The following is an 11,607-nucleotide window of genomic DNA, read 5'->3' as shown; positions in this document are numbered from 1 at the left end:
TAATTTTAATTCAAATTATTAAATGGATGCCACCTTATTGGGACAATAAAGCCCTCCCTAACCCTACCCGATACTTTATCTTCAACTTTTTGATTGTTTCCTTCATTTTTATTGAAAATAAATTGGTTTCTGATGTGATATGAGATTGGAAAAAGAAGAAAAAAAGTTCGGTAAAAGGCGGATTCGAACCCGAGTCGATCGCGTCAAAAAGACCACGGTGCGCGCTTTACAATCTACACCACTAAACTGACGGTTAACTGCCGTCTTTTATAGTGTTGACTATCCCTATAATACATTTGTGGGTGGAGCTACCGTAAATAGCCTCTATCAACAAGGCGGGCTATTTGCATTTAGTGTAAATAGACACTCCGGGGGAAAAGAAAATCCATAGATGCTTATAATGCGTGTATCTGGCAACTCGACTGAGGCTGCGCCCGCGTCCTCAATCACAACTCGCTCAAGGACACACACACACACACACACACACACACACACACACACACACAGTTAACTTCTCAAAATGATGTATCAAGGAAAAGAATGTCTATGATCAGGTGTACAAACGACACTGTTCTCAACAAAAAATTTAATTATGTCTGGTTTGTGTAACTGGTTTGTGATGCAAACATAGAGAGCCTTCACTAAAAGTACGCTAATTTTATCCCAAGTTTAGACAAATAACTTAATCTTTTAAGCACAAAGAGGTGCATATGTGCCTCTACGTCAGCTACGTTACTTTACAAGCAAAATCATCAACAACCGCGGAATAAAAACACAAGTCTTCAAATGACTACATGTGTCACAATAATCAAATATAACCGAATAACAACGCAGCGACATATGCTGCATACATATATTAATCAAGCATTACTTACAGCTTTAGTTTGGCGGTTATTCTCAATATTCAGCGCCACACACTCCCTCACATCTCCCGCGCTGACCACAGTGACGTTTAAAAGTGGGACGGACTGTACAACTTTTCTCAAAAGTCATTGGCTGAGCCCGAGTATTAGTCCCACCCTACGTCTGACGTGTCTTGACGTTACAGATACATTAATTCTACATTAAAAATAAACTAAAAATAATTATTTATTATTATAAATGAATCAGTCAGTCAGTCATTTTTAATGGTTACTATTATTTTAAAATGTTCGAGGTGCATGTAAAAATAATGTTGTCGTTCTTAACAAACAACAAACAAATGGAACTGCCTGCAGCAAAACTGTCTGATATGAGACATACGCATCAATAATGTGATACAGCCTGGGGTTGTACGTTTAGTCCTGTGCAAGAGAATAGACACATTATCCTCATTGTCTGTTTGCTGAACAATCTGATATGTAATCCAGGAAGCAGATCTTGTATCTGCTTGTAGACTGAAATGCAACACCAAATATTATGATGATAAGATTAATGGCCACATTGGGGCATGTCATTTCTGCATCATTTAGTTTCTGTCCTTATGTTTGTAAATGTGTGTCCAGATTTTACTACATTGCAGAGACCAAACGTCCCCAAAAGCATAGTAAAATCTGAAATCACCTAAATTGTGACAGCCAATGGCCCCCACAAGCAAAACAGTTTAACAAGAAAAAAATTAATTATGCCTTATTGAAAATCTAAAAATGCAGAAAGATTTCTGTGAGAATTAGGGGAAAACATAAATAAAGCAACAACAACAGAAATCAATAGTATAAAATTTGTCTGTATTTTCTAATTATGAATGCAACATTTGTCTAAATTCTTACAATATTTCACAAAGGTATACACTATAAATGTATAAGCTCAAGATAAAGATGGTCCACTTTAAATTCATAAAGCAGATTTGATCATCTCAGGAACATTAATATTTAACATCAGTGGGTTTGGCAGATCAATAGTAATGGTTCCTTTCTCAGGATATTGAGAATCAGTTTTCCAAGGTGAGCACATGTAGTAAATGTACTAAAGACAATGACCTTTAGCTAAATCATCATAATATCTCTAATAACTAAATCTAAGTTGTAAGAGAGGATCATTCCACATTTTGTTAAAAGTGAGAACATCTCACTTTTAATCTTTTCAATATATGCCATTCGATTCATTTTGTCTATGTACTTCAGTGAACCCCAGATTGTCACACAGTAGACGCTTGTGATCAAACATAATCTGAGAGGAGATTTGGTTTAGCACAGTGAAACAAATCAATCTCAGTTTAACTGGTTGACTCTATTGCTTGTTTTTTATTGAAAATGTGTAACTACAATATTTGGTTGAATTGCTTCCATACTGCTTGGTTATACTGGACAGATCTATCAAATAATATCCTGACAAGGTTTTGCAACTCAAACAAAAACGGTTTAGGCACTGTTTAGTTCTAAAATACAAGACAGATAATCTAGCAGTTAGAAAGTGTCAAGTCAGTTTTACAAGTCTGCCATCTAGTGGTATCTAATCAGTACTACAATAGGAAAAACTGCCACTAGATGAAACTACATTCATATCATGAAAGAAATGTCATGACCGTGTCATGACGCGTTTGCACAGGTATTAACATGGCAAATCTAGTAGTAGTTTATCATATTTAAAAAAAAATAAGAATATACATTTATAATGCTATACTTTGTGTTATAGCTTATTCACTTGGCGGTAAATTACAAAAAACAAACACTGCTGTGAGAGTGTTCCAAAAAACAGCAAAGGACTGCTTTAAAGGGTTAGTTCACCCAAAAATGTAAATTCTGTCATTAATTACTCACCCTCATGTCGTTTCAAACCCGTAAGACCTTCGTTCATCTTCGGAACACAAATTAAGATATTTTTGATGGAATCTGAGAGCTGTCTGACCCTGCATAGACAGCAACGCAACTGAAATGTTCCCAAGTCCAGAAACGTAGCAAGGAGATCTGTAAAATAATCCATGTGACATCAGTGGTTCAACCGCAATTATACGAAGCTACGAGAATACTTTTTGTGCGCAAAAGAAAAAAAATAATGACTTTATTCAACAATTCGTCTCCTCCGCATCACCCTGGTGCCATTTTGGAGAATATCCGCTGGACGTAAACAACAGCTGCGTCACACGGATACGCTGTTTCCGTTCAAATCAAATCACAAAAATGTAGGAAACAGATCCGGCGTGACGCAGCTGACACAGAACAGCATACGTTGTTTACGTCCAGCGGATATTCTCCAAAATGGCACCAGGGTGATGCGGAGGAGACGAATTGTTGAATAAAGTCGTTATTTCTTTTATTTTGCGCACAAAAAGTATTCTCGTAGCTTCGTATAATTGCGGTTGAACCACTGATGTCACATGGATTATTTTACAGATCTCATTGCTACGTTTCTGGGCTTGGGAACATTTCAGATGCGTTGCTGTCTATGCAGGTCAGACAGCTCTCAGATTCCATCAAAAATATCTTAATTTGTGTTCCGAAGATGAACGAAGGTCTTACGGGTTTGAAACGACATGAGGGTGAGTAATTAATGACAGAATTTACATTTTTGGGTGAACTAACCCTTTAAACAAACTTTTTTCCTTCTTTTGGAAAATCATGGAAACGCTGTAGTGGATTTAGAGTAAATGGGAATACAAAATGTTTTGCCGTCATCTCCTGTTCACCACCACTCTTGAAGTTTAATCGATTATGACAACTTCTGCTTATGAGAACGCCAAAAATGTGAAAAGTGTTCATTAATTCAATTAATTTACTGTTTTATCATGAAGATCTAGGGCACAGAACTTTATAATGCATACAAAAGTAAATAAAGTATATTAACAGATGAGAAATACAAAACAATAAAAAGACAAATCAAATTCACATAGCCTAGTAGAAAATCTGCCAAAAAACAAAATTAATAGTATAGAAATGTCAACTGATGTCCTGCATATCTTCGGTTTTCACAAAATTGCATTAGAAACATAAAGTGTTTTTGTGTTGCATGGTAACTACCTCCACCATACTGTGTGTTGAATACATTTATTGTGCCTTTCAATCTGTCAAATCAAGCAACATGGAGTTTTGTCTCATTTCTGTCAGTTTTCAAACAGCACACGCTCCATTGCATCTATAGTGGTATTGCCTAAGGAAGTGTCTCAAACTGTAGGGTAAAGGCAAGGCGTCAACGCCCTGATATGTTGTACAGCTACAGATGACCGCTCTGCACATGTGCTGCAGAGAGAAAGGAAAGTTCCTAGGTAGTGGGCGAGAGAGAAGAGGCTCAAAAAATAGGCATGTGGCCGCGTCACTGTAATGCTTCAACAGGCCCGTGACACTGGAATCTCTGTACATACAAGGGTCACGGCCATCAAAGCTAAAGCGCTTTCCGTTTTGCTCTATTCGAGCATGGAGGGAGCGGCTATAGCGTCTGAAGCTAACCGAGAAGAGGTATTCATCCTGGGCAGAGTCTCGGAGCAGAAAGGTCCCCTCTGGTTGCCCTTCCAAAAGCTGCTCAGCTTCGAAACGATCCAGGACACCCCAATAACAAGGGCTGTTGTTGATCTGAAGCAGATCAGGAACCAGGATGTAGTCAGTGTGGGCGCAGCACTGAGTGTCTCCATGTGCAAAAGACAGATCCCAGTCATCCAGACTAGAAGCCCCAGTAGAGCTGATCTCTTCCCATGAAATGAGCTTTGGAGGAGAAGAGGATAACAAGGGACCTTTGGGTTCGGTTTCGATGCTTAAAGAAGGTTTGGTGTGAGTGCCATGTTTCTTGATCAGATGCCAACACTGAGCCAATTCGGATTTCGGAGAAAACGGACACTTGTCCTCCATGAGCTCGGACACATGAATCTTCCTTTTGGACCAAAGAAGGACGGAGAATGGACGTGAGGAACCAGACTGGTGGTGATTGCGAAGAGGGAGACACTGGCCGACGGCGTCTTGAAACTTCTGCCTCAGAGACCGGCGGGACAGGGCTTTCCTGCAAGGAGAGTCCGGATCCGTTTCTCCAGGGATCATGCAGCTGCACTTTCGCTCTCGACGTCTCCGGGGACAAGAAGCAGAGCGTACAGTCTGGTCGTCTGTTCCTTCCACCTCTTCCCCTCTGGACGCTGTCTCATGGCGTGACCCACGGGAGCGTTTTTTAATACTGCAGATGTAACTATCAGCGCTCCAGCTCCGCAGGTTCTTGGGACGTGTATCCGAGGTTTTGGGCTTCCTCTCTGACATTGCTGCAGGCCCTTTTTGGAAAAGTGCTGCATAGAATTGAAAAATAAATCAAGATTGGCAAAGAAAAATATGAAGAATACTAATAGTATTAATGCTATTATAGTACAAGGCATACCTTATAACAAAATTAACGAATACAGCATATATTTATGCACAGACTATTCATTACTGACTACAGTACCAAATAAAATTTTTATGTTGATTTTTCAGGAAATGAACATGATTTTATTAATATGTTGTAAATTAGAGGAACACATTATTTTATATAAAAATGAGAAAGAAGAAAGTGCTCCAGGAAACAACACACGCATGCAATTATTATTTAATTAAAATAATAATTGACTTAATTTAGTTATTTTAATCTACTTAATTCAATTTACATTTAGTATTTTTTGTTTCAAATTTAATTTAAAAATATTTTACATTTATTAATTAAAAAAAAAAATAGAACTACCTAAATATAATATGCATTATCAAAATTTTTCTATTCATACATTAATTAACAAAACATGATATGCATTATATAAAATTACTTCTATTTGTGTAATGTATATTTTGTGTATGTGCAGTATATGTTAAATAAATTAAAATAATAAATAACTAACATTTAAAGTGGTTTTTCAAATTTAAGTAAACTACTTTACATTTAATAATCAAAAAATGTAAAGTTTGTAAAACTAAAGTTTGTAAAACTGTATCAAACGTTATACGTTATATACAAATCATCTGTGCTAAGGATATACTTCTATACTTTGTATATAACTGCATATCACAACTATACAAGTAACAGACAGATACAATATAACAACTAACAGACAAAAAACTCTACCTTTTCAATATCTTTTATATGAATGAAATCCAAATGTATCCTACCTTCAGAATGGATGGAAAATCTGATGTCCTCACAGAGGAGTGATGAATTATTCCATGCCTGGAGTTTGTGCAGTGAGAGCTCAGCATGAACTGAAGGGAGGAAGCACATCCCTCCTATTTAAAACCTCTCAAGTATCAATTCCTCAGAGGAATACTTGCCCTTCACTGGACGGAAGGGGTACTTTTGTCAATGGACAGTTAACCTATCATATCCAACGATGAATATGCTGTCCTGAAGAAATGACATTGAGAATTTTAAATGAGTATACGATGTATAATCTATATCAGTATTAGGCTATCATATCTATTATAGCTGTTATATTATTATAGGCTTTTTTTACTTGCAAAATAAGTGCAAAAATGTGTCTATCCCTTAAATAAGCCACACGCCCACAACATTAAAAGCTTTTAAAATGTATTAGCTCTTACTGTGAACTTTGACTGACCATCAATGAATCAATGAGCTAAATGTAATTAGTCAATAATAACGGACATCTATTTACGAGGGCAACCTTGTTAGGAAGGAAATGGGAAATCTCTGAACAGACACTGAGAGCTCTACTTCATTGATTTATTGATTGATATGTGCCCTACTTTAATTTGGGAACATCCGGCAAACATTTGCAAGCACAAAGGCAATTTTTGACACCCATTTCAGATGCTGGTCATGGAGTCCATTCTTGGTATCACCCAGAAAGTATCAAATATCAAGAGTAATATCATGCATTTCCGGCCTGCTAAATGGATTACAAAATAAATTAAATAATTCATTATGGCTGTGAAGTCATTTGGTGATGTCATTCTGAAATGTTAAAGGGATCATATGATGCTTTTTTAAAGATCATTATTTTATGCAGTACACAAGCCGCGGATAAGACAGCTGACGTGCTATGATTTCTGACAGGCAGTTCACTCTCCTGTGATGTGACCCTGTTCCCCTCACTCACACACACACAAACGACGCGTTACTCTGCACTGCGCAAAACTCAAAGGAAAACTTGAAATCGCATCATATGACCCCTTTAAAATATTTTACTCTCATTTATTTTAATATCACAGGCACGCTACTGTATAGCTATGAATTATTCAGAAGAACACTGTGCATCTTGTTTTCTTACATTTGCACTGTAATCAGTCTCTCTCTCTTAAGTGTGTGAGGCCAGCAGGATGGCATCCAAGAAATTGAGTGATGAATTTTCTTGCGATCTGTTAAAAGTGGTTGATTGGATCAATGTGTAGAGGCACAAATGATTCAGTTGTTCCACTTAACCCCCTTTCTTGCCTTACAGATGTCCGAGCAATAAAGAACCGTTGTATTCAGTCCGTTCTCTTATAATATTATTTTCCCTTCTTGTAGAATTTAACAGACCTTAAAAAGTATAAATTGTCATAATTCTCACCCTCATGTTATTCCAAACCTGTAAGAATTTCCTTCTTCTGTTGAACACAAAAGAAAATATTTTGAAAAATGTTATCAACCAATCAGTTGCTGGTAGCCATTGATTTCCTTGGGGTTTTTTTTGCCCATATGTACAGTAAGTCAATGGCTACCAGTAACTGTTTGGTTATCAACATTCTTCAAAATATCTTCAATTCCACACACAGACCCCAAAACTTGCTACATGAAACACACACAAAAAAAAATCTAATAACTTTATCATTTTAAGTAAAGGAACAAATATTTCCCAACATTACAATATTATAATTGACAACAGCGTAAATTAACTGGCAAACTGTCAAACAATACAACTATAATTATTTATGCCCCAGTGCATGTTGGGAAGGGGGTAACAGGACTACAAAACCACACAAAAAAAATTAAACTTACCTGCTTAGCTTATCTGCCTCTGTTGGATTGACCTAAAATGAAAAACAAAACAAAACAAAACAGTGTGTTATAATAAAAAAGATGCATTAAGGTGCATTACTTGCATTCCAGGAATTTAAAAAAGCTGCAATAAATAATTGACATTATTCGGCATTGTTTACTTTTATTTATCATTTCAAAGTGTATTCTTACAGTGAATTTTATCACTTGGCAGACAGCATCATTTCGAACCTTCCTGCCCCATAAATTACCAGAATTGTACTGCTTCTATTATATACTTGGACTAAATTTGGAGTCCCACCAGACCACACAGGGCAGAAGTGAAGCATGTTTAGCTGGAAGAAGTAACAGGATCAGACAACTGGGAGAAGAATCTCCTGTATCACATATGTGCACAAATCTGTAGGCTACTGTATATCTGTATGCTAGAGAGAAATCATCTTCAAGCAGAAAGAGGACAGTAACTCACTATGCCCATTAACATGGCACAGTTTATCAAAAAGAGGGAACCTTGCCAAGCAAGTCTCAGATATGCCAGCTATTACTGTGCTATCGATCTGATGCACAGCAGAGCAACCATGGACATCATGAATTTTTAATTTGATTGTGTTGTCAAATTGTAAGACTAAGGCCATACAAGCTTCACTCTCATTTCATGAGCACTTTTTTTCAGTGTACAGTGTCAACACCTCCCTAAAGACATGTTTATGGTAATACAGAAGTTTAAGGCTCTCAGTAAAAGACTCCTGCAGCTATGATTCCATTGTCTGCACTGGTTTGCAGCGTGTCTGGCTGATAATATCGCATAACCATCATTCAAGTGTAGATGCACTGATGTTGCTTCAGAACGGTGGCTCTTTGAGTGATGGAAAGTCTGTAATTAAATCAGCGGGAAGTCTCTGGCTCCATGGCTCTTGTGTTCATGTTCTCTCCATTGATCTGTATCAGTGGACGGCTTCTGTAACGGCTGTTGCAGCTGAGGCTGAGGCGCTCTGGGTAGTGTTTGTCTGCATGTGTTATGGTGCTTTGAGAGAAATCAAATAGCCTTGGTTTGCTATAAGTTATTTTAAAGTCAAAGTGTGTCCGTTTTGAATGTTAAAATACTGTCTAATATGCAGACAAGTGAGTAAAGCATTTGCAAACTGATTTGTCTCTATGACACTATACATTACTCTATTTGTATTTGCAGCTCAGCCCAACATAGTGACACTGGCTCAACCAATAGCTTGTTTTTGGAGGCGGGATTATCTGTTTGATCGACCAATGGCAGATAGGGATGTGTTCTGGAAACCTGTTTGAAGACAAACATTTTTAGTACTTTAATCTCATAGACATTTTACACTTTTGACTTGAGCCAGAAAGCAACCACTTAGCAACCACCTAGAACACCCTAGCAACACATTTAAGAACATTCAGTAAAAAACCTCTACAGCTGGTTCGCAAAAACGGCTAGTTAAGCTTATTTTTGCAATTCTGTACTGCAAATGCACATTTTTTTTTTTGAATTACTGAATTAGGTTGAGATCTACTTTGGGGATATAATTAGTTCAAATTTAATTCATTTAAAATATACATTTTAATTGGCTAGTAATACAGTCACAGGTTAGTGATGGTGCTTTGAGAGAAATCAAATTGCTTGAAGGTCTGCTATACATTATTTTAAAGTCAAATGTGTAGTTTTTCAATGTTAAAATAATTTATAATATGCAGAGACATCTAAAGCATCTGAAGATTGATTTGCCTCCAGGGTGCTATCAAAACATTTCGCAATATATCGACACTGGCTCAACCAGTGGCGTAAGTTTGGAGGCAGGGTTTTCTGTTTGACTGACCAATAGCAGACTGGGACGTGTTAGGGAAACCCATTTGAAGTCAAACAATGTTGGTACTTTAACTCGAGCCTATATGCAACACCCTAGCAACCACACAACCACAGCAACACATTAAAAATACCCAATCAAAACAAAGCTAGTTTTTTTTTGTTTGTTTTTTTGCAATTCTGTATTGTAAATGTATTAAATAACTTACATGGGTTATTTTAATTACTGAATAAGTTTGAGGAACTGAATTAGTTTTAATTTAATGAATTTAAAATATACACCTCTCTAGCTTGCCTCCTAATTTTCCATAAACCTGCATTGTATATTATGAATGTTGTTGGTTTTTTTGATGATTGCTTCTAGTTTCACTAGCAATTTGTCCTTAAACATCATATTAATTATTTTATGTACACACATGAAACTGGACAAGAACCCTATATTGGTCTGTTTTAATAAACCTGTTCTTGTAATAATAATAATAATAATGTTAAGGCCAATATTTGCAGTCTCATTTTTCTGTCCATGTACAGTCATTAAAGACAAACAGACTGTATTTCCATGATTTGCATCTTCCACTCAATGTAATGATCCATGGTTTAGTCATGTGAACTAGTATATCAGCTTTCTGCAGGCATTTTTGTGCTCTCAGCCTCTCTATTTCCCGCAAGCTTCATTCAATGCCTGCTGTCTCTCTGCTTCCCTTTTCATGCAAGTTATTGAGCTTATTAAGGATGCCTGCAGCATTTTTAAGCAGGAACAGGAGACACATTTAGGAATTACTATTGTCACAAGTGCTTTGTCTATACCATCATTATTTCATTAAACGTGTGCACCATATTGACAAGCCACACCAATAAGCCTTGTTTGCTAATTTTGTTCGCAAATTAATTACATATTGACAAGGCACATCATTAAGGCTTATTTGCTCATTTGTTAGCAAATTACATTTTTAAATGTTCAGGAGGGCATTCTTAAAATAAGAGAAATCTATTAATATACTGTATAGATAGAGAGAGAGAGAGACAGACAGACACAGAGAGAGATTTTTTTTATTTTTTCTGCTTTGTGGTCTGTTTTAATTTAATATTTTAATGCTTACAGTGCGTGTACATGGATGCGACTTGGGATCATTGGAAGGTGTTTTCGTCTCAAATTTCTTGTTAGTCCTTTCTGTACACTCATATCCGGCAGATATCTATTGAAAGTTCCTTAAAAACATTTGAAGAGATGATTAATTTTTTTGTTTAGACACTTGAGAAAATCAATAAAAGAAGGAAGAGAGATGAATTCCAGTAACTGCTGCCGAGTATGTCTGAGTATGCAGTTTACACAGCCTGTCCTTAGAAGAGGTCAAGACAAGAAACCGAGGGTCAAGGCTGTGCTGGTTAGAATGGCCTTGTTAACCCCTGCAATACAGGATACTAGAAAGCAGTCATTTAAAACTAGATAGCAACAAGACCACAAATCTCTCTAACCGCTGGTCAAAATAATATGTATTCTGACTGATACTTTTTTTTGCAAGCAATGTATAAATTTTAAAATTTATTTTAGCCAAGCAATCATTAATGTCCGTAAAAACAATATATATAATATAATTTACATGTTTTTTAATAATAAAAAAAAAAATAAGTTGCATTGTATCCACATAAATTCCATATCAATTTGTCAAGGGGTCATAATGTGGTAACAAACAAAAACGGAACTATTTAGGAATTAGCATCAGGCACCTTTTCATTTCAATCCTGACAGTCTTGTCGAACCAGACAGTGTTAGGTTTTCATATTCAACACATCTAAGGTCACAGAAGCAGTTTGTAAACTTTATATTTATCCTGCTAAACAGCTTTTCCTTCCTAGACGGATACGAACGTCATTGCGCCACCACGCCCTCGTTAAGCGCCGCGCCACGTCATATTCTACGCACGCAGACAGAG

The 11,607-nt window shown here is 36.7% G+C and overlaps 2 protein-coding genes across 3 annotated transcripts in view; both read right to left on the bottom strand.

Annotated features, from left to right (window-relative positions):
* The window catches only part of LOC107693129 (WD repeat and HMG-box DNA-binding protein 1-like), a 17,249-nt gene extending 16,279 nt beyond the window's left edge, over positions 1-970 (bottom strand). Inside the window, exon 1 of one of the 2 annotated variants that reach the window (XM_016492394.1) lies at positions 876-970. The gene's annotated coding sequence lies outside the window, so the exon portion shown is untranslated. The remainder of the gene's footprint in view (positions 1-875) is intronic. The other variant, XM_016492395.1, reaches the window with a different exon arrangement.
* A 3,055-nt stretch (positions 971-4,025) lies between these two features.
* On the bottom strand, positions 4,026-6,135 carry LOC107693087 (suppressor of cytokine signaling 4-like). The gene is made up of 2 exons (XM_016492332.1): positions 6,027-6,135; positions 4,026-5,179 (listed from the first exon to the last, which is right to left on the bottom strand). The coding sequence occupies exons 1-2, from the start codon at positions 6,133-6,135 to the stop codon at positions 4,026-4,028; spliced, it is 1,263 nt and encodes a 420-aa protein (XP_016347818.1).
* Positions 6,136-11,607: the final 5,472 nt, after the last annotated feature.

This window comes from Sinocyclocheilus anshuiensis, unplaced genomic scaffold (assembly GCF_001515605.1).
Source record: "Sinocyclocheilus anshuiensis isolate Anshui unplaced genomic scaffold, SAMN03320099.WGS_v1.1 scaffold222, whole genome shotgun sequence".
NCBI classification, from domain to species: domain Eukaryota; kingdom Metazoa; phylum Chordata; class Actinopteri; order Cypriniformes; family Cyprinidae; genus Sinocyclocheilus; species Sinocyclocheilus anshuiensis.
This window is presented reverse-complemented; position numbering and strand designations above follow the sequence as displayed.

Coding starts and splice junctions, on each gene's coding strand:
- LOC107693087 (XM_016492332.1), bottom strand. CDS start 6,135: ATGTGCTTCCTCCCTTCAGTTCATGCTGAGCTCTCACTGCACAAACTC. Junction 5,180..6,026: donor ATTTTCCATCCATTCTGAAG/GTAGGATACATT, acceptor AATTCTATGCAG/CACTTTTCCAAAAAGGGCCT.